Raw genomic sequence first — 24,208 nt, 5'->3', positions numbered from 1 at the left:
GTTAGATGTTAAGGATTTTATGCCGGGCCTGTATTGTGTTAAAGGTGTGTGAGCGCAAATGGAACAAAGTGGTTCAAAAGGGTCAATTGTCAATTAAAATGTAGTTTATAATAATTAATAATCAGCTCATTTTATGAACGCTATCCAGCAAAAAAGGGAAGGTGTGTAAGGATCGGCCGGTAATCGCGTGCATTTTGAAACGTGAAAGCAGGCTCGTGCCAACGGGTCCAGCATCCCGTGGACGAGGCGCGGGCGCCCCTCCGGTCACGGAGATATAAACGAGTCCCGTTCCACCCCGATGGGGCACGGAGGACAGGACTGGAGCGGCTCGGACCACTGCTGCCGTGCGCGCCGCTCGCTCGGGTGTGTGCGAGAGTTAGAGAGCGGCGTGTGTGTGTGTGCGCGCGTGTCGGTGTGTGTCAGTGTGTGTGTGAAAGCCACCACTAGTCGCCCCCAGTGCTCTTCAGTCTCCACTCTCCCTTCTCACCGCAGACTGAACGTCACGTCCGCACTTGAACTTGAGTTTTCTCCCATTGTGGAAGCCAGAGAGCCGCACAGAGCCGCGCACAGAGCCGCGCACAGAGCCGCGCACAGCTGCACGCAGCCCGGGAAGCGGCACTCTGCAGCCAGCACAAAGAAAAAATAGGGTGGCAGTCTGTCCTCCAACCAGCACTGGGCTTTGACTTAAGAGTTCAAGTGCAAGCCGCGTAGCTGGCGCAGTCAGTGGCGCAGCAGAAGTGCCCAACACTTGGTGGCACCCGCACAAGTACCGAGAAGGACGCTGGATTCCTATTTGAAACACTTTGAGACCTTCATTGGCGTCATTTCAGCCGTGTTCTGCGGACAGGGACGCACTTTGTCCAGGGTGGCCGAAGAGTGGACACGGGCAGTGACTGTCCATCCGGAGGTGACCGCCGACTTCGCGCACCTCGCCGCGTCTTTGCTCCACCCCGCGCCAACACGCTGACAGACGGTGTGAGCGCAGCGGACGGCCGAGCCGGACTACCCGCTCCCTCGCTTCCAGCTTTGCCGCTGAACTCCGACCGACCGACCGACCGACCGACCGACGAGCCGGCCGCCCCGCGCCGCACCACGGCCGCTCACCGCAGAGCGCAGGAGCCGCGGCTCGCCGGGGGGACATCCGTCGTGCACGGGTCAATTCAAAGGGCCACATCTGCGGCCAGTGGCGAGTGGTCCGTTCGGAGTGGTTTTGGGGGCCACTTTGCGGCCGGTACACGGGAGCAGGAGGAGGAGAGTCCACCCTTCCAGCGCCGCTCTCCGGGCAATGCCAGTGTAAATGCCAGGGCGATGTCCCGACGCAAGCAGGGGAACCCGCAGCACCTGTCCCAGAGAGAAACAGCACGTAAGTGTCCCTGCAGCCACAGCACACTGTCCTCACTGCTGGCTCCCTGAGAAGCTCAGAGGATTTCTTTCTTTCTTCTTTTTTCTTTTTCTTTTTTTTTCATTTTCTGACTTGGAGCAGAAAGTTTGTCGAAGCGCGCCCTCAAGGCGCGTTCCTTCCTCCGCTGGTTTCCTGGCGAAATTAGATAGGCCCTAATTTACTTTATTAATACTTAGCCGATTATTACGCCTTGAAAATTGCCTGCTATTATTATTATTATAGAGCAGAAAGGAGAGAAACGTGTGTGCAGCGTGCTGGGTTGCTCCCGCGAAAGGACCTCAAGGAGAAAAGCCGTCCAAGTTAAAAGATGACTGAATGACTTCAGTATTTTTCCGCTTTTCGTTTGAACGGAATTATAACCGTCTCTGTAAAAATAGCCTTCACACTCCTTAATTTATATCGAATTAAAATACTTAGTTTAAGCACTTTCATGAGCAGATCTATTAAACAGCAGCTTCGTTTCTATACTTCCAAACACACACACACACACACACACACACACACACACACACACACACACACCAATAAGTCACTTATGATTTCACGTATATAATTCTTTCTAATTGTTTCATGTTTCTCTTTCATTAAAACGGTGCCGATAAATGTATTGAAACTTAACGGATTTACCTTGGCGGCTGCTGTTGAGGAACAAGAGAAAGTTGAAACCTGGTACCGAACGCACGCTGTGGGTGCAGGTCTGCGCACGTGGGAAGGACGCGTTGGAGCCTCGTGCAGCCTCTTGATTTAGTTGGATGTTTTTCACATGCTATTATCGATGCTCCCTTTGGATTATTTAATAGCCTGCACGAAACCTTCCAGGTCTCCCACAGTCTGGCGACACGGCATCAGCGGGACAATAATGAAGCGCGTATGATAATAATGCGCAGTAAGAACACCATGCATTAGACAATAGAGGGACTTTTTTACATTAGACAAATGTCATATTTTACAAACAGGAACTAAACTATATGATAAACGTAAATTACGCAAATGATGGTAAATGGAGGCGCTCATCTCCTCATCTGACGCCAACGCTGTCGTTTTGTCGTATTTTTGCAGCTAAATTTCTCAGTGGTTAAATAGTGTTTCTGGCCTCAGATCAGTTTCTCAGAGGCGGATGTGTCCCGACAGGAGCAGCAGGACTGTAATTGCTAAAAGCAGTTAAAGTTGGAGTCAACAGCAGGAAGGGAAACTTAGTGGGACAAAGTGTTATTGATTCTCGCAGTAAGGACACTGAATCGGGACTTTATGAGTCCGGATCACTTTAACGTTACGACTCTCTTTAGGCCCGCTCCAGGTTCTTTGGACAGACTTGTCGGATCAGATCACTTTCCCTCCGGTATCAGCGTGCACGTCGGCGCCACAGTGCGTGTGAAGCAACTGCCTTTTGGGCTCCACGCCGCTGCACAGAGCTCCCAACCTCAAGCCACTGCATGGCTGACATGTCAAATCATCTCAAGTGCAGATCTGACTGCTTCACACAACTACAACTTGTGTGTACTTGTTACCTTTAGAAACGGCCCCAAGTGCGCACTGCAAAGAGCCCAGTCCTGTTAGAACAGCTGATTGGACAGACAGGTAACAGATGTAGATGAGCAGAAATGGACGCTCAATCGGCCTCCTGTTTGTCCTGTGTTGTATAGTGTGTGTGTGTGTCTGTGTGCGCGTGTGCGTGTGTGAGGTGTGTAACACAGTTGTTGTGCACAGCACAGGTTTGTCTGTCTGATTTATGACAATTCTGCCTGCAGCGGCGTGCTATACATCCCATTATTTATGTTTAAGGGATGCTCTCACACACACACACTTGTATGTAGGGTCGCATGGACATCAACCCACACACACAAATGCAAATCGCCTCACAAAAATCCCTTATAATTCTACCCAAGGTGTCAGGTAATAACATCCGACTGACGTGAGTTTTAATCCCACTTTTTTACTTGGATTCCACCACATGATGCACCACAGTCCCAAATGATGCTGTGTCTATTAAAGGTTGTAAGTGATCACAACTGTTTCAATCGCTCAGACGGATTTCCTTGGCCAAACAAGAAACAACAGACGGGATATTGAAGCCACGTTGTTTTCGCACACTTCCAAGTTTAAAATGATAATTTTCTCCACCTTCATCTTTGGGTGTGAAGAGAGTAAAAAAGGAGCGGTAAACAGATCTTTGTATTTCGGCAGCTCTGGTGTGGCTTCTGGCAGCGCCGCGCCGACACAGTTTGCACCCCAAGGTGCAGACGTGCCGTCTGCTTCTCATTTGCTGCAAATAACCCCAGATCTCCTGCGAGAGGCGCATTCAGTGTGAAGAGACGCAAACAGGACCAGAGCCCCCATTGTCGCCGCAAACACACACACACACACACATGGAGAGAGAGAGAGAGAGAGCTTGTCAGATAGCCGGGCCCCCTGCTGGGGCCGAGGCGTCGTCTCTGAGACACACAGAGAACCTGCAGCTCCCAACTTCTGCACACATTGGGACTTGTTAAGGGTTTGCAGCTGATTGAACTGAATACATTATACATGTAAATATGTTTGTAGTCGTACTGCACTGAACCGCTCGTCTCGCTGAGAGGATCAATAGTCTCCAAAACACACACTTATTGTACTGCACATAGGATGACCCAATCCACATTTTACATTTGAGCACCACAATTACAATTTGATTTGTTTAACCACCACTTTATTGAAATGAGAACACATGTTTTTCATCTAATGTTGTTATTTTTTCCTAAATGAGTGTGACTATGTAGAGCGAGTGTGTTTAAAAAACGAGTGTGGCCAGTTCCCAAAGAGCATGCCTTAACTCATCTGGTTCATCAGGACGCTGCACACACTCTGCCACTACTGACACTAGATCACACACACACACGCACACACACACACACACACACACACACACACACACACACAGACACCCTCCATAGCCTGCATTCCACAGTATTGGTTTGCTCAGAAGAGGCTTGGCGAGCTGTCTATCTGTCGACGTTCCCCCTTCAACGCTCCCTACCTCCCAACACACACATACACACACACACACATGCACACACACACACACACACACACTCTGCGTCTATATGTCTTTCTCTTCCTGCTAGGGGGAGCTCTCAGGCTGTCAGAGGAGCGCTGGCTCAATGAGAGAAGCAGCTGACTGATGCTGCGTGTGTGTGTGTGTGTGTGTAAACCAGATGACTTCAGCGGTGAAAGACCACATTCACCTCTTAACTGTCAACACCTGCACACTGTGTACTTTACTGTCTCTAGGCTTCTTATTGACAGCGTGTACTGTAAATTCCTAATAGGTGTCTGAGTAACGTGCAGCAGAGAGAGTGTGTGTTTGTGTGTTATGATTAGATTAAAGTGGACTTTTTCCTTTGTGTGTGCACTCAGCTTTACGTCTCTATTTGTCTTCCTTATCAAATAATCATGTCCGTTAGTTCCGAGGGTACCAACTCTTTTCATTCCGCTTGATTACATTTAGTAGATATTTGATGTGCTGAGCAGCCATGGGAGCATATTCACCCCAATGATCTGCTGGAGCTGTACATGTTTTTGTACTTATCATATGTTTTACTATAGAAACACATGGTTACATTTAATAAGTTAATAATTTCAGACTAATCTGAAATCTGAAATTTCTTCCACTGTTTGAAGCTTTTTGCGCTGCAATTAAGGAGGAGCGCTGTATTCCTGACAAAGCACCTCTATGGTGGGTGGCTTTGTGCCCACTTACATATTCCTCCGATGACCACTCTGAAATCTCAGCATCAATACATTTAAGTCCCACTCCTTGTTTAATCTAAGTGAAGAGTGAGAATCCTCCTCCTCGGATCACTTCCACATCTTACATCCTCCCTCGGTACTCCTGACGGGCCGCCGCCGTAAACACGTTTGAAATCAGGTCAAATCTGAAAATAGGCTGATACAAACAGTTCTGCTATTTCTGCATGCTTATGAATGTGTTTTATTAAACGACTAAGACACCAAAAGGTTCTATCATAATGCAATGGATGATCCTGTATTGGAAGTAGGGACATTTCCTTAACTGAGTTAGCCTCAGATAGGTGACAGGAGACCCGGAGAAAGTGAGGAGACAACACTCAACATGAGGTGGAGACGTCAGCACACTGACACCGCCCCCCAGACAGTGAACTTGTATCCAGCAGAAGGTCGCACGCTTCATTTTCACTAAAGGGAGCGCTGCTTCCAACTGACTAATTACTCTATTTAACAAGATAGATGAATGCCTCTAAATCCTGAACAGATCAATAATGCTCCAAAAGCACCACTCAGTAAAATAACTCGAGTTATCAGCCACCAGGAATGCAAAGAGCGGAGCTCCTGTGCATCAGTCCTCCTTTTGTGGTAGTCCATGCACTATTACTGCTGCTCTGGGATCTGCTTGTGTTTGAGGCGCATTCTGAAGAGAGCAGTGTTGACCTTCTGATCAAACTGCTAAAGTGACCAGCTGTCAATGCAGCGTGTGTGTGTGTGTGTGTGTGTGTGTGCTTGGGTGTGATTCATCAGTGTCCATCACAGGAGTGTGCATCTCCTGTGATGTGAGTGTGCATTTCATGTGGCCTGCAGCCTCGCTGGGCCTCCGTGGCGCTCAGGAAACAGTAAAGGACGTTTTTTAAAGTTTCCACCAAGCCTTTTGTTCTTAACTGGCACAAACCTTTTCTAATTGGACGAGACATCTGCAGGCTTTCATCAGCCCAAACAGCAAATGATACCATACTAGTAAAGAGGGTAGCAGCGTTAAAAAACAGCGCAAAACAAATGTTTTAGAAGCAGTTTGCGGCTAATATGCCATCTTGTTTGTGTGTGTGAATATTGTGCGTGTTGTGTAGCGAGCAGGAAGTGTGTGAGATGGATTAACAGCACATTCCCAGTGAGGGGGGACACAGGCAGCCGGGCCCCGGGGACAGGAGCCCGCTCCGAGAAAATCTCTCCCTGACAACCGGAGCAAGCTTCGTTCCTCCAGCTGCTCAAATACCTGTCGCTCCACCGGGTCACATGGTCACAGGGTGGAGGAGGCGTTTGGACGTTCCACTTCCTTTGGTTCTTCTGTTCGCCTTAAGCGTCGGTTAAGTGAGCAACGCGTTTCCTTATGCACACACACACACACACACATACACACCATATACTATACACACCACACACACCAGACACACCTTACAGGACACTCAATACACACTCAGTAATTCTGGGTAAAGAAAGTAAAACCAAGCCCATTTGGCTTGTTTTGCAGTATATTGATAAACATGATTGCATGGGCAATGGGCGTTGGAAGTAGTGCGTTTAATGACAACCAGACGTGTTAGCTGATCACACACAGGAAGTCGTCTCCCTCTCTTTAGAAAGCTCATCCTATCTCAGTACTCTTGAGTCTGTGATGGGGCACGGCTCAGTGTATTTATTCTCACTAGTGTTTATTAGAGAAATACCCTCAGACAGATGGCTGCAGCGTGCGGCCCACCCACCCACACACACACACCATGCATACAGTGTGTGTTTTTGAGTAAATGCAGACATGATAGGACACACCATGCATCTAGAACAAACTTGCAGCACATGCAGAAGGAGCGGTGAGGTTGGTGTGTGTGGATGTGGGCTGACAGATCTCAGGCCCGTACACCTGCTCACAAACACACACACACTCACACCTACACACAAACAGACATGCTTCCTGTTGCTATTCCAAAAAAACTAAAAGAACTAAAAATATTTAGAAAGGAAAGCCCCTCTTCTTTTAGAACTTGTTATTTAATCAATGTGGCTCTATTGGGCTAAAAGCTTCATAAAACTATTTATTGCCAAAGCATGAAAAAAATATCACACTCGTTTTAGAAATTGTATTAAAGAAACATTAACATGACATTACAAATGTTATATTCTGATGATGTCTATGCAGTATTCTAATTACATTTTCCTTTCGGTGTGTGAGTTTGTCTGTGTCTGTGTCGTTCACTGTCGCTCTCTCTCACGGACACATTCATACACATATAAATATATACATATATATATTTAGGTGTAGTTTGGTTAATTATATATTTACATAAAATATATATATATATATATATATATATATATATATATGCATATATTTAGTCTGTAAAATAAAATATTTTTATTTCATGTATTTCTAACTATATATATATATATATATATATATTTTTTTTTTTTTCTTATATACAGCATATATATATATATACATGGTTTTAGTGCCAATGAGTAACTTCGAAATTAGAAATTTATTTGTGACAAAAAACATCCGTTGCTGCTGCAGTTACTTATTTTTTCTTTACTTGTGGTACGCCTCGCATTGAACATTGCACTAATAATCATATTTGATTACCTTGACTCAACTTGAAAGGTCACAGGGGTTTTACAAGACGATTAAAGTGATAAGAAAGTTTCCAACTTTATCGGCTGACGGGGGGGGGGGGGGGCGGTGTAGAAGTGGGGAGACGCACTGAGAAACAATGTATACATTTTACATTTTTAATTCTTTGTGTTTGGGTTTATTATTTTTTTAAATGTTAAATGCTTATTCTTTCTCTCCCTCTTTAGAGAGAGAATTAAAGATTTAACCATCACAAACCAAAATTGTTTGTGAACCTACAACACAGCATTTGTAGGTTTTGGATTAGTGGCAATGAGTTCCTTACATATCAATACGTTCTTTAGCATTATTCTACAGATTGAGATGGGTGTCTGTCCTCCTTTTAACATGGTGTTCTAATCGTGCTCGGCTGGGGGAGCGTCTCCGTGGCGATGGCCCCACATTCACAAAGTCAAGAGCCCTGAGTGTATGCAAACAACAACACACCCGCCCAAAGCCTTTGGCAGTGACGCCGGATTGGATCCCTCTGATGCTGCCCTGCTGCACTTTGATCAGCAATTTGCTAAATAGTTGTCAGAATGGCCTATATTAGCTGGTTGTATGTAATATGTATGTTATATACAATTTAAATGTACACAACCAGCAAGCCATTTTTAGTGAAGAACAGTCATGTAGCACTGAGCCTCAATACAACAATATTCCTAGAACACATTAGCGGACCCAAACATTTGGTGAGGACCCTCAGAAGTGGTCCGCAGGTGGACGTATCATGAGGGCTTTCCAGATAGACACAGCTTTGTTTTAAGATCAAATGGTTGGGAATCAGATAATGGATCATTTTTCTTAACGTAGTCTTGAATTCCTCTCCTTTTTGTCCCTCAGGAAAGAACACACTGCCTTTCCCTTTATATAAAAGGTATATAGTATTGATTATAATTGAAAATGGTTGGATGATGGACAACCAGATGAATCATTTCAATGGTACTGCAGCCTTTGAAGCTGCTGGTGCGGAGGACACCTCGAGCCGTGTATCCTGCTCACATTTATCTTTGGGATGTCATAACGTATTTCAGGAGAAATGGACAGAAAGGCTCTGCTGTTTAAAGGAATTCAAACCTTCTTCTTCGTTTTAAAAATGCCCCTAAACAATGAGAGGATCAAAGAGTCACCTGAAATGTTTCTTGTGTTTCTCTAATTGGACAGCAGCGGGCGAGCTCCCAGATGGCAGCCTACTCTCCGACTCGCTCTCCCTCCACCCGCTCCGCCTGCCCTCTCATCCGCTGGGCCTACCTCCCCACCCGTTGGACCCCAGCCTGGCCCACGCCCTGCCGCCGGGCCTCCACGCTGACCACGACTTGCTGACCTGTGGCCAGTGCCAGTTGACCTACCCGCTAGGAGACATCCTCCTGTTCATTGAGCACAAAAAGAAGCAGTGCCAAACGCTGCAGCTGGCCAATGGCTGCTACGACAAGATGAGCGACCGGGGGGGAGGAGGAGGGAGTCCGACTCTGCAGAGCCGGCATCAGCACGCGCAGCGGGGGGAGCCGAGGAAGGTGGTGGAGCCGGTGGAGATTGGCATCCAGGTGACACCGGAGGAAGAGGATGGGGAGGTGGGAAGAGGTGGGAGGCGAGAGAGGACGCCCATTAAAGGAATTTTCCCAAAGCAGGAGAACACCACGACAGGTAAGAACCCAAAATACTGATGACCTCTACGTATGGTGCTCATAGACACACATACACATAGACTTACCCCGTCCTCTTCAGCAAGAGAGGGATGGGGGAGGCAAACCGAGGAAGACAGGGATAAGACAACAGTGAAAGAAGGAGAGAAGGGGACATTATCCATTCAAAGCCCGAAACCCACTCAAGGACTCGGCTAGTTGAAACAATTTGTGAAAAATGTGACAGAGAGACTCACCCCGGTTTTCATGGAGGAATCCAGCCTAATCCATCTGCTTAAAAAGGTGAAAAGCTCATTAAAATTCAAAAAGAAAAAGTGGAAAAAACACAGAAAGAGGGATTAAGAGAGGCCAGTTCCGGGGGGGGGGGGGGGGTAAAGGAGCAGTTTAGCAGAAGACCCACTGTGGGGGGAGAGCACCAGCCGTTATCTCTCCAACCAGTGTAAATGCTGCAGGAAACCCAGAGGCAAGAGCCCAGTGTTCCAGCGTCTCAGGCCCCTGCTTGTGGGGGCCCCGCCGGTCCCCTCAGTGACGCACCAGATACCAGATACTTGGTTTAGGTTGACTGAGATGACGATAGTCTTGGTCTCGGTATAGAAGGTAACATCACACCTTTATGAAAGCAGGTTCCCCTGGTTATCTAATCCCAGTACATGGGTTTCTGTGCCCCCCCCCCCCCTGCATTATGGTATCCCTCTTTACAATAAACTTACTTATTGCACTCTCACATGGCTCCAGAGGTTAGTTTCCTCTACAAACTGAAAAAGTGATACATTTTCATCTGCAAGTGCGATAGGTCGACGATAAATCATTTAGGTGTTGAATTAGAGGACTTTCAACACGGTTTATGAGATCAAACCAAGCGTCATTTGGAGACTAACTCTGTGAATCACGAACACATGTGTGTTCTTCTTCTCATTCACACGCCACATCCTCCTGTGTTTAATCTACTTCTGCTCTGCTCCCTTTGCGACACCATTTCAATGGTGAAATCTGTTCGACGTTTGTACAAAGTACGTAACTCAAGAAAGAGGAACGGCCCTCTGAGATAGAACTCCTGACTCTAGTGTCCTCGTCCAGAGGACAGCTCGTCTCAGCGTGTCCGCCTGCTCTTTGGCCTCAACCATCAATATTTGACCAGGCTGTAACAACTGTGCTAACCAGCCGCACAGCGCCGCTGTGGCCACCTGAACCGCTGGGAGCACGCCGCTTCCCATTCCATGCGTAACCATGTGGGCGGCGGGAGGGGCAAATGGCACTTGCACAGGCCTGCAGCGCTGCACTCAAGCATGTGCATTAATTGATTGCCGTTGGTCCCGTTAATAGGTCAGCATTATTCAAATTGATGTGCATAAGTAGACTTTCCCCGTGTGTTTGAACGCTTACCATAAATATATATATATATATATGGTATATATATATATATATATATATATATATTTATATAACTATGTCTTTAGTCCTCCGATGAAATCTACTTTGTGCAGCAACAGAAGGTTTGGGACTATAACTGTATAACAGTATTTCCCTCCTCTCTCAACACAATGTACAAGAACTTCTTTATATTAACACATTAGTGGCCCGATTGGACTTCTGTTGCATAATTACCCCCCCCCCCCCCCCGGTACTTCACAATTTCCATATTGGCCAACTTGCACCTTATTAACACAAGGTGAGGACAGACAGGCGTATTAATAGCGCTGGAGTTTAATTTGGGGGGAACACGCTCCGCCCTGCTCATAACCAACGAGGGATTGGAATATGGCTGCAAGTCAGAGGGAGCTTTTCTTCCAATAGACGTTTACGCCTCTCACTGCATGGGGGGGTGAAGGCGTATGAATGTCTACTAGCTGCCTCCTTCCATTAGATTCTGCTCTCAAGCTTTTTCATTTTGTTCCTCATGGAAAGTACACTTTTAAATATTGTGTTGAGAAATACATACATTGAGAAACACAATACATATTTTGTAATTATTTTTTTTACAACCCATGTTGTTATGGGACAGTATAGTGAGCTTGTCCCATAACGACATCAGTAATAAGCCATCAGTGTTTAGAGCAGAGACCGCCGCAACATGGCATCTTATGACACACACACACACACACACCCTCTTTGATCCCTGCCTCCAGTGTCTCCCCAGGCTTAAAGCTTCGGGGGAGGGGGGGGGGTGGACAAGGAAAGGATATGCGCATATGCGTTATTTTAGGGGGGATCATTAGCGATAACAACATGACATACAGATCCACATCGAGGCCGGCTCAGTAAGAAAGTTATTTCTTTGTTGGATGGTGGTGAGTCCTTGGTATTACATCGCGGTCCCGTAGCGCTTTACATTCACTCAGGTACCAGGCCCACCATGAACCAGTTCCACCCCAGTTGGCTCTGTGCCCAGCTTCCCTTGTCAGTCCACAGAGGAGTCACTCTGACAGTTGGAATTAGAGACTTTGAGTTTTTACTGTAAGGCACAGGCATACATGCACGTAGCGTACCCATATCAGCAAAGAGTGTTTAACGCCACCTGACACGGGGCTGCGGCGTCCTGAAAGCCCTGTCAACCGGGGTTTAATTCAGACATTTAACCACGTCTAGCTGGAGTGGAGAGGAACACACACACACACACACACGCACATGCAGGAAGGTATTTCATGAGCTCAAATATGATGACACCCTTTTAATCTGACAGAGCCATTGGACAGGCTGTGCTTATGTGTGTGTGTGTGTGTGTGTGTGCCAGCTGTCTTGTGCTACCTCAGCTTTTACATCCGTGTTTTCTGTTGTCTTTTCCCAGCTCAGTTTTTTCCTTTATTTTCTAGATCATTCTCTCCGTGTGTGACATGTCATGCTTCCTTGAACACACCGGGGCAAGGGTCTTTCTGTCTCTCTCTTTCTCTCTCTCTCACACACACACACACACACACGCACACACAGCGTAAGGTGGATTTTTGGATGGAAAAAGAGAATTGTACATTTGCATAATTTCAAACAGGATGTGCAATATGTAAGTCAGACAAAAGAAAAAACACACAAAATGAAAAAAAGGGTGAGTTGGAATCTTATGTAAACATTACGCGCTTTGGACACACACACACACACTTTCAATATACAAAATGGCCGAGCACAATGGCATGTCCATAACATTTTTACCATGTGCTTATTTATCATCCAAATGAAAATGTACGGTGACCTAACAAAGAGCTCCGGACCTGTGTGTGTGTGTGTGTGTGCGTGTGTGTGTGTGATACCACAGCCTGTACCTTAGAGGCATTACGCTGCACGCTGCTCATGTTTCTTTGCGTTGTTTCAATAAAGCTGGACGGCCTCTCGGTTTGAAGTGGTAATTAATTTGGTTTGTTTCAAGGCTCTCTCTCTCTCTCTCTCTCTCTAGCTCGCCCGCCCTGTGTATACTGTGTGCTTCTGGCTAGTTTCCGTTTGGGTGTTTTGGGTGTCACACACAGTACGATGTTTTTTTTAATCGACCTGAAAGGATGTGGACGCTCACACACACACGCGCACACACACTTGTGTTGATTAAACAGTTGGCTTCCTCTGTTGGATGAGCTGGTTCTCGTTCAGGTATCGTGTAAGGACTAGTATACGGGACCAGAACTGTGTCGGTCACTCACTGTGTCGCTGTCAGGGAGGACAAAGAGCTCCACCTTACTGCGTTTGTTGAGTTCAGAACACCAACAGAAATGTTGCTCTCTGCGCCGACTCAAAGATGCCGAATGAAAAGCGGTAGAAGGGCAAGTCAACCATACACAGCAGTCCCCTCGTGCACATGGACCACTATAGCTCTTGGTAACTGACCATCAAACACGATCCTTTGTGTTTTGCATGGTTTTGGTTCGCCGAGGCTGCGTGTGCTGTTTAAGTGCTGAACTTCTCTCTCCCATCCTGGTGGAGACGCCTGTGGTGCACAGATGAGGGCATATGTGCTTCAACGTGCAAAGCCATTAGGGATCTCGGCTTTTTTGTTTTAAAATGATCACGCTATCATATTTCATAAGATGTCAAACAATACTCACATCTAACATGTGATAACTAGAAATGAGAAAATTTCACACACAGGTGCCAAATGTTGCAAATATAAAAATACAAAACTGCAAAAAAAGATGTCTGGAACTCAGCGGATATTTTTTAAGTGAAATCAACTCCCCAATATTTATATAATTGGCTGCCAAAAGTTGAAAAAATCCTCAGTTATTTTCCTTCCGTCACATCAAAACTTTCACAGAAACGGGACTCTTCCGACGCTGTATTGACTTCTCTTTCACACATCCAGGATATTTCTGACCATCACCAGCTAGCCTAGAGGTCACACAACCTGTGACCTCCCACATGTAAAACACCCCCCCCCCCACACACACACACAATGATTGTTTACCACTAAACACAGCCAACATGTTACTAATAAACCCAGACGTACATATGTGGATGGTTCCTCTGTGAATCCAGCATCCTGGACACAAACCAGACACTTAGAGCAAAGCAGCTCAGACACACAGCTTTTACCATTAATAGAGCACACAAAGGCACGTTGGAATCTCATGTGCTTCTTAGCATTTTTCAAATCCTTTTTGTGATTTTCGCCTCGTTGCCTCTCCCTGCCACGTTAATCACTTTGCATGCACTCATTTAAATATTAAAATTGTCTTTAATCATCAAAGCCAGTGAGCATCATGCATATTCATATCATCTTAGCCCCCCTCGCCCCTCCATCGCTGCCTCCCCTAGGTTTCAGGTTCATTACTCTGCTGCGCAGCCATTAGCCACGTCCCTAATCACACAGTTTACACACACAGACTAGTAGGTATGCACGCACACACGTGCGCACTGCTAGCCACCAGCGCTAACCAGCGCTAATCCGCTAACCAGACAACATTTCACAGACATCCGTCCAGTCTAAACTAACCGAGCAGACTTCTCATCCATCCCGGCTGCTCGATGGCTGGAGCTGGGAGGATTTGTCAAGAGGCTCGATGAGACCCACATTTGCATAATGACTTTGTAGTTCTGCATTAATAAAATTTGCATATGAAGCCGTGTTAATTACTCCTGATCAGCCTTTTTTGCATTCATGCATGGTAATTTTCGGCGACTTGCGAAAATTGATGTCCTGGCGTCAGGAATGAGATTGGTGGAGTAAGTGTGTGTGTGTGTGTGTGTGTGTGTGCAGGATGAAGACGGGGCACAGATGATGAAGATGGGATCATGTTGTTAGTGTTGTGGTGTGAGTGTATAAATGTCTTGATTTTTACAAAATCTCCTTTCATTTTGGAGAGCAAAATGAGGGTCTGTTCAGTCAACACACACACACGCACGCTCGCACGCACACACACACACACACACACACACACACACACACACACACACACACACACACACACACACACACACACACACACCCACAGACACACACTTTCACATAGATTCACAGAGGCTGGCTTCCAGCCATCTGTGAATCTATTGTTTCCTCTCAGTTCTTCATTTCAAATACGAGAGACCGTATTTTGCACTCAGCTCTTCAGCTTTTATCAATGGATTCTGGATTTAATAAGAATTGTTGTAAATATGTTCGAGCATTAGCATTGTGATGGAATGTGAAGCAGAGGCCTCTTTGATAAAACAGCCCCCTAAATAGAGTCACCTCGTAAAGGCTGAGTGGTCCTCGGACCTCACTTTGAGAACCACTTGGTTTAGCATCTACTGAGACATGTTTACTTTGCTGCTATTTTTCAATATCTTTGGAAAATCAGCTTTCCTTTGATGAAAATGGCATCTAAGTGAGCGCAGGTTGATTTTAAAAGCTTTTGGTTATTTAAGGCCCTTTCCTCAAGGACTAGCTCATTTAAATTCCCCAGAGGGACAATCAGGTTTAACAAACCCCTGGTGAACCAGTTAGTGGGCTTCTTCTGCTCCCTCCACAGTTTGGGCATTTATTCATGGCAGCATTTTGTTGGCCTTCAGCTTGTGGGTTAGGCACAGGGGCTTTAAATGTATGTGTCATGTGTGTTTTTCACATTTGTTGCTTGGCTCCACATCAGGGGGGCCCAATAGGTCGATCACCAAGGCAGTGCCAGTAGATCGCCTGCCATCTCATTGGGTCACCATCCATGCACGGTCGACCGTGGAAATGTAACAATTCATTTTCATTTCATTCAAAAGCCACCCTGGCTGACTCCAATCAGTGGAAGGCATCGGAGTAAGGTCATGTGATCGCAGTGACTTGGTCAATTGAAAAGTAGCTCGCAAGCGGAAAAAATCTGGTCCCCCTGCTCTACATCGATTTGATGTAATTATCAATAAATATAAATATATTAATATCAATTTATTACTTAAGTGGCATTTTGTGTTACAGAAGCCCACAATTGACTTTTAATTGTTTTTATTGCAGTTTTGGTCTGGTGTAAATATCTGCTCTTTGTCACATTGGGACCAGGGCTCAGCCGGCTCCTCCTCAGCGCCTCGGAGGATCTGCTCCTTGTGCTGTTTATCAACCAGGCACTCAGGGCTTACACGTCAAGTCTTCCTGCAACATTTGACTTTGTAAACACACAAACACAACACCTCAGGAAAAGGCTGCTACATGAAGTCATGTTGATGCCTCCAACCCTCTTTGGACGAAACGCACTTGACTACAAATAACGTGCCAACGACGCACAATAGCAGGCGGCTGCGGGCCGGCCGGGCGACACGATGGGATTACCACAGGGCTTCCCTGCGTTGGGGGACTCACTACTGCCCCTGTCCTCCACAATGGGCTGTTGGCATTTAGCACCGGCCAAACCACCACTTAACAAAAGCTAATTTCTCACTTGGTTAAACTGGGAAGGATTAGGGGCTCTGTGACGGCACAATCCCTGTTTGGTGAAGAGTGAGGGATGGAGGGATGTTAGGAAAGGATTTAAACCTCAATTACAAGGGACCGAGGGCTTTTGTGTGTCCGTGGCGAAGGTGGGACGCAGAGGTTTAGCGACTTCACTGAAAATGTTTTCTCCCTTCTTGTGCATGCGTGTGTGCGCGTGTATATTTGTGCATGCAGCCTAGGGTGTCGTAGCCTGACAAATACATGTTGATCCCTTTGTTTAGCACGGTTTACCTTCCCCAAACTCACATACTAGCAGCAAGGAGGGACTGCTTACAATCAAAGCTTATGACACAACAGCTTCCTGTTTGTGTCATTTCAAGGAAACAGCAGATTGTTCACGCTCTCATTTTGCTTTCTGTAACACCTTTCCCATGTTGCAGCTGCAGGGCTTGTGCATCTTTTCAAGACAAGATTGCTTAACTGATTTGAGTCTCCACTTTGTGTGCTCCTCATCCCCCTCAGTGGAAGCAAGGTTTCAGTGGTCATTTGGTGCAGCTACTAAATTCTTTTACCCTTAGACACGTTTGTTTCAAATGTATCCCTTGTAGCACACAGTCAGAGCCTTTTCTGCTCCTTGTAGCATCCCATGGCACTGCGCATAGGCCCCAAGCACCTCTTGAAACCAATTCAATCAGGATGGACTCCTTGAATTTAACACTGATTTATTATACAGGCAGAAATACAAATAGTGCAAAGTCTTTATAGCTTGGATTCTGTCGTAGGATGAACTAGGGGCCGGGATGCCAACATCAGATAAGTCATATCCCCCCCCCTTGGGAGCCCAGACACTGGTGGTGGAGAATACTGCTTTGGATGTGTCTGAAGTGTTGGAGGGTTGCATCTGCTGCACATTGAAATGACAACTGACAGCAGCAGAGAGGAGAACAATTTGTAGAGTTTGACTGCACCGATTGGCTGGTTCTAAACAAGCCCGCCCCTTATCAGTTAACAGTGTAACCAGGGAGAGAGGTTTTTTCCGCTTGTCTTCCTGACTGAATTTACGCCTGAGCTTCATTTAGCACTACCCCCTCCACCACTACAACCCCACCGACATCTACTGGCTTTTCCCTCTTCCCAGTATTCATCGGATGCTGCTGTCCTCCGTGGTCATATTCTTCCATTCATTTGGTGTGAGGAACATTCTTAGTGGGCGTGCAGCAAAACCAGAGCAGCGGTCTCTCTGTTTACTCCCAAAACCAGATTTTGAACTGCTTTCAGCATGAAGAAGGGAAGAGGAGCGGGATAAGCAGTCGTTCGATTTCCCCCATGAACACCAAACCTTTTGGTTTGTATCAAAGCTTTGCCTCACCGCTGCTGAAATCCCTGAATTATTCACTTAGAGGAAAAGATAAACAAGTACAAGTACAGTTGTTCTATTGATTTCTCTGGGCAACATCATAGATAACAAAAAGAGGGCCAATGGAGAGGAGCTGGGCTGCTGCTGTCTCTCTTTTTTTCCATCTGTAAATAAATCAATAGCTCCTGAGAAAGCAACCTGTGTCCTGGTTCCCAGGAAAGTTTATAACACATTCAAATATATCTGCTTTTTTATTTCTCTATAGTTAGTATATGTATCTATGGATCGGGGGCCTTGCCATGTGGGAACATGTTGTTTCAGCTACAAATGCTGGGGTAATTTGCCATTCAGAGCGAGGTTGAGGGTAAACAATGCTGGCTGAGGACCAACTACCCTCATGTGATTAGAACGGCAGGCAGATCCCCCTGTCCTTTATGTTCTGAGAAACATGCAGCGAGTGCTTCAGAATAAGACATGCTCATACCATTACTGAGTCCACACCTGCATGGCACACAGTGGACCTTTTGGTCCATTTAACAACACTCCCGGGCCAACCCCAGGATCCCTGAACTGCCCCTCTGGCACCATAAAAAAGCTGTACCTGAGAGGAAATTGCGGGTTGGCGGGCCCACTGTTTTCTCTCTCCCCGACTAAAGCAGCCTAATCAGCAGAGGGTTTCTCCATTGTTTTCAACCCCCTTGTCCATCGGCACATTAAGTCGCTCCAATACTCTGCTCTCCACGAAGGCCTTCACAGCAACAATGTGCCATGGTCCTTAACAGGCCTTGGCCATCGACAGGCCTCCCATCACGGCTGCCATCACAGCACCACCATCTGCTTAGATGTGGAGGCTCGGGAGCAAGGGAAACTCGATTGGTGCATCCGGGTCAGGTCAATGTGAGCTTCACTGCATGCTAGACAAAAGCACTCGTACATACAGAAACACTGGAGTGAATGCAGAATTCGGCGCCTCGACCTAAATGTCCAGTACTTGAATGTAATAAGCGGTTACACCGTTGTGTTTTTGTGACAAATTCATTTTGTAGAGACACAGGAAGAAAGCACACAAACGCAACTATACAAAAAATACTGATAATTTGGTCTCTCCCTTTCTCTGGGTCACACACAAATAGATATTTAACACAAGGCCCTAAGGAGCCACGATCACTCAAAATTATTATTATTATTACCAGACATTTCCGGAAAATTAGACCGTTAATGGATTTAATGCAATTCCACCACATGTAGTGTTTGTACATGGCGAGACAGCTATTTTGCTTTGGTAAGCTTCTGATGTTTGAATTAAAATGAGGTGCACACCCCAGGGAGGCGTGATGGAAGTCTAGATGCATGTTGAAATTGTAGTGACAAAGTACAAAGCCTCATCAGATCAGTTAGCAGCACTTATCACCTCACACATATAAAAAATTAAAATATTCATTGTTAAAAAGAAGCAACCATCCTACAATGCTAACAAAAGCAAATGTCCAAAAACTAGGTGAAGTTATTTTGTCTTCTTTCTTTTTTACAGTTTTTCTTTTATTCTGTGAATGTGATCCTATTCACTTTTGTTCGAAATGTGTTGGAGTTGCCTTGATATTTTTTTGTTATGCTGGAACCTGGAATTTCTGGAATCAAAGAAAATTCTAATTCTAATAGCAATTGTAATACATTTTAATTGACCTTTATTTAACTAAATAAAAATAAATTGAGAACCAATTATCATTTACAATGATGACCTGGCCAAGAGGCAGTAGCACAGTGACAAAAACAGCACAGATACAATACAGTATGACAAACACATAGTTAAATTAATAAACACTATGTACCAAAATAGAGAGAGAGAGAGAAGTGAGGGCTGATCAGCAAGTACAGCAGTCAACTCCGGCTGGTTGCAGCTTTTTTTTGAGCATGCCGAGGGAGGCGAGGGCTGTTAGATTGAGTGTGTTTTGTATCTGAGTTCCAATCATTTGCAGCGGCAAAACGAAAGGAGTTAAAACCAAACACAGAACGGACTTTTGGAATGACGAGCCGACTGAAGTCACTGGAAATGTGCAGAAGATTTGAGAGGTGTCAAGGGGTCTTTCCCAAAATGGATTTGTAGACCACGAGCAGTGAAAAATACTTGCAATGAACTGAGCTCTGATTGTGGTTAAAATACAAGCAGAGGTCTCCAGTTCCTAAATGATATGTTTACTGCACATTTATGTCAGTGACAGCAAATGAATTTGTTTTAAACGTTTTTCCATGAGATGATCCCTTTAAAGGAAACTCTCACCCTCTCTGTTCACATTGTTGAATTCCTCCCTGTCCATCATCACTTTACCCTCACATATCTGCTCATTAGGCCAACTCTAAGTTTCATAGGAAGGTGCAGCTTGTCCTGATTTATCTTAGCATGCGCTGCAGCAGTGGCCCCATGTTGCAGCGTGACAGAGGTTGTGGCTGCACATGGTAGCATGTTGCAGGATGTGGCTGTGTGTTACATCTGCAGGATGTGACGTGGGTTACAGTGTACTGTAGCCTGAATGTGCAAGCTATTACTCACTGACTGACCGACTGCTTACTGGTGTACTGATTATGTGACAAGGGAACTGTTATTTTAAACAAATAAAACCAGTGCATTGCCCCTTTAAGAGTTGGAACAGCCTCACAAGACTATGCTTCAGACTGTGTGTGTGTGTGTGTGTGTGTGTGTGTGTGTGTGTGTGTGTGTGTGTGTGTGTGTGTGTGATGGTATGAGGCTCAACAAATGAAAACAGATTGGAGTGCTTATGGGAGCAGGCCTGTTTCCAGTTACAGTAGAGACAATGGGAGCACCAAGGAGCTCCTTTCCTTCCCTTTCTTCCCTCTTTTCTTTCAAGAAGGAAAGAATATTCCATCGAACCGTCACCCTGATAATTTACCAAAGCAAATCTAAAAAAAAACGAAACCTAATAAAATTCTGCACTTTTCCAGCATTAACGTTTGAATGCAGCTGTTGGTGCACAGCAGAAAACAAAGTAGCCCGTAGGAAAATGATTGATCTTACACAGGAACAGGTTGTATAAATATACCAACATATATTACAGCTGGGCAAATACACGTTAATATTGCATTAACACATTAGTCAATTAACGCTAACATTTATTTCATTGCGTGTTAATTAGTATTATTTTGAAAGTCAGTAGCTCCCATTGGCATGGGAGGGGCTTCATCAGGCGTCTTAATCATCGAGAGCATTTTTATGAACAAAAACCTCAATACCGTTGCAGTGACAAATAGCTTTCCTTTCATATTGGTATGTCATGAATTTCATTTCATGTTTTTCTTTAATTAAGTTTAAAGTTAAGTAAAACTGGAGTTTCCCATGTTAGTGTAAGTATGATCCAGCAGGACTATGCAGCATTATGTGATCTGTTGAAGATGTTGAACCCATTGACATGTTTGTGAACCTAACTTAAGGTCTCCAGTTTTGCTGTGTCCCTGCTGCTGCTTCATAGCTCTACAGTCATCCAGGCCATATAAGGGCCTGCAGCACAGACCTGTCCCCTCATCCCTCCATCCATGCCCTCCTCTCACCTCCATCTGGTCTGGAACTGCTCTCCTCCTCGACCTGCCCCCCTCGGTTCCCCTCTCCCTCCCTGCTGCTGCTTCTCGCTGCCATTTCTGGATAAACAAGTAGAGTCTGACCATAACACTCAGACCTCCGGCTACACTCCTTCATTTTCATCCCCTCTCTGCTCCACCTCTTTTTCCACCTCAGTAAACCGCTCCTCTCTGCATCTGCCTGCACGGGTGGAGTTACTCAACTCCGATATGTCTTCTTTTATTCTGTCGATATGTTCAAATAGCCGAGCTGAGACTGACGAGAGGGCGTAATGTTAAATTCATAAAGCTGGGATCACAGAGCAGTCCTGTCCACAGGTGGAACGAGTGCAGAAAAAGCAGAGACAGACAAAGAGAGACATTGGAGTCAGGCAGGGCTGTAATATGTCTTATTCAGACAGGAGGGGCACTACTACATCATAGACTGGGATTGGGTAGGCCCAGTAATAGATTCATCATTGTATTAAGGTGGTACAAGACGTTGTACAGTTTGGTACTGGTTTCTGTAGTGCACTCATATTGTGCCTTATTAGACGTTTAATAGTAACCCTGACAGGTTATAAAGCGATAATACTCTTCCACAAATCTCGTGGTCTTGTAAAATGTTCTCTTGCATTAGAGAAGATAACATGTGCCAATCCCAGAAAACCATCTTTACTAACAACAAATCGTGGATACAGAAAAAATAGAAGGACATTTTTTATTTGCCCATTGAGTCTTCTACCTTATATTGGGCAAATATGCCTTTTCTGATTTTTTTCTGATCAAGGGGCCAGTATTTAGTGCCCCCTCCCCCCTTCCTTTATGTATTGAGACAAGGAGTAAAGACAGGAGTCCAGGTGGTGGGAGAGTATCGGACTCTCAGGGGCCCTCCACAGAGCGTCATGGTCTCTTTCCAACCAAAACATAGTACTATGATGTCGCCAACCTTTTACAGTTTTACACCACTATGCGATAGCTGAACATCTCAGGATTACTGTGCTGCTGTAAGCCGCCAATCCTCTGGGAAGCCTTTCGACCACACAAGTGTAAAAACAAACTTTGAATCCCACTGCTCTACAACCCAAGGCCCTTCTAACTGGAGGCCAGAATGGGCCCTTCACTCCTAGGCTCCCCTGTCCAATCATCAGCTCATGCAGGGACATTTACCAGGTGTATCCTTCATGGTATGTGTGTCTAGGATTAGCGGGGCCACCGGCACCAGTGGGCTGTGTTTCTCGGGGAGGACGATGTCCCTGCACAGCCCTTTTCTGCCACCACACCTCCCCCAAACACACAAATGTAGTCCACACGCACATTTCTACACACACTCCCCAGGTGCAGTGGTGCAGGCCAGTGTGTGGGATTAGCTTGCATGCTCCGGCACTCAGTTCTGTAAATCCCTCTAATTTGTGAACAGGGCACACACACTGAGTACAGAAGTTTGTTTTGGATTGCGTCTCAGCACCTCGTTTTGACTACAGCTCGGAGGACTACTGGTTCTTGTTTAACACCGAGTGACACCGAGTTGCTTTTCTTCCTCCAAAGACACCTGATGGATCCTAATATGATCATTATGAGCTATGCTCTCCTTGTCATAGTTTCGTGCGGACCCTGGTTGTGACTCCTGGCATGGCTCTGCTGACACCTGCTGCTGCCATCATCATTACTTTAAATATGATTCGTATTACTGTCATCATAAACCAACATCTTTCCGTTCTACTACTTGCAATTACTTGTGTCATTTCTGTTAGAGAAATTGAATGTATTGTACATCTTTTACATTGTTTATTCTGTACACATGACATCCATTGCAGTCTGTCCATCCCGGGAGAGGGATCCCTCCTCTGATGTTCTCCCTTAGGTTTCTTCCCTTTTTTCCCCATTGAAGGGATTTTTCATATTTTGGGGAGTTTTTCCTGTGCCGATGTGAGGGTTTCGGGACAGAGGAGGTTGCATGTGTACAGACTGTAAAGCCCTCTGAGGCAAATTTGTAATTTGTGATTTTGGGCTTTACAAAATAAAATGAATTGAATTGGATTGAAAATACGAACAAAATACATATACATTCATACAATGACGTATTTCTTGTCTACCTTTTACTCCCGGTGCTTGTGTAGTCACACCTTGCACAATGATAGTCCTTTGTTGCCTGGGTAGCATGTAGAAGAGTTTCGCTAATGCTGAAGTTGAGCTTGTGCTGGAATGAAAGAAGGTTGACTCTTAAAGAGAAGACAAAAGGCTACACAGAGAGGGACATCCATTCCTTCTTGAGAAGCTACTGTTAGTTGGTCCTGGTGAGACCAACCAGCCCTGCTGTACACCAACGCTCGCTCGGCTTCCACTCAGCTGTCAAGTAACTGTTGGCAATTGAGAGGGAGAATGAAGGAAGCCAACCCCTCTGTGTTTGAAATTGTTTAAGTAAGTCTGATTGACTGTTATTTTTTAAGAAAAAGTGCTTAGTAAGTGAGATGTCACTTGTGGGTTATCAGCAGCAAGGTGGTGACTGTAAAAGGACACAAAATGCACAAGTTGACTTACACAAGTAACACATTCCTCTTGTCCTCATTGGATCATTGTTAGACAAACGATGACTCACATGAACGTAATGTAATCAATTGACGTGGTTATGTCACATTAATGGCATCAAGGTTCTGGGTTAGGCCGTCTTTGCAGAAAGAAGAAAACTATTTTCATCTTTGAATCAAGAAGCATAAACCCCTTTTAATGCATTTTTTAAATGATCCTCTTCAAATGTGCACAGCTTTTTTCAAAGCCAGATATTGAATTTTCCAATCAGCTTTTAACTTTTGGCACATAATAATTCACAAAGGGAATAGGAAAAAACGCTTGGATGAGAACCCAGCTCATGGCATGAAGGCTAACAGTAGAAGCCTGTATAGCACTAAGAGTTTGGGGCTTGCCTCTTGGTTTTCAGCCAACAGCATCTGTGGCGAACTGAGCTCACAGATGACTCAGTTTCCCCAAAAGGATTTTTAAGAGTAGCCGACCGAAGCTTCGGGAGCTGTGAAGTAGCTGATTGAATCAG

General features: G+C 45.4%; 1 protein-coding gene across 2 annotated transcripts in view; it reads left to right on the top strand.

Annotated features, from left to right (window-relative positions):
• The first annotated feature begins 496 nt into the window (after positions 1-496).
• bcl11ba (BCL11 transcription factor B a) overlaps positions 497-24,208 on the top strand; it is a 33,566-nt gene continuing 9,854 nt past the window's right edge. Inside the window, exons 1-2 of one of the 2 annotated variants that reach the window (XM_037486318.2) lie at positions 497-1,363; positions 8,955-9,431. In XM_037486318.2, the coding sequence (XP_037342215.2) occupies positions 1,309-1,363; positions 8,955-9,431 (532 nt within the window). In that variant the 5' untranslated portion in view covers positions 497-1,308. Of the gene's footprint in view, positions 1,364-8,951; positions 9,432-24,208 lie in introns of both variants that reach the window. The other variant, XM_037486317.2, reaches the window with a different exon arrangement.

The sequence above is a fragment of the Pungitius pungitius genome, chromosome 14 (genome assembly GCF_949316345.1).
Source record: "Pungitius pungitius chromosome 14, fPunPun2.1, whole genome shotgun sequence".
In the NCBI taxonomy this organism is placed as follows: Eukaryota; Metazoa; Chordata; class Actinopteri; order Perciformes; family Gasterosteidae; genus Pungitius; species Pungitius pungitius.
Note: the sequence above shows the minus strand (reverse complement) of the source record. Positions and strands in the feature narration are given on the sequence as shown.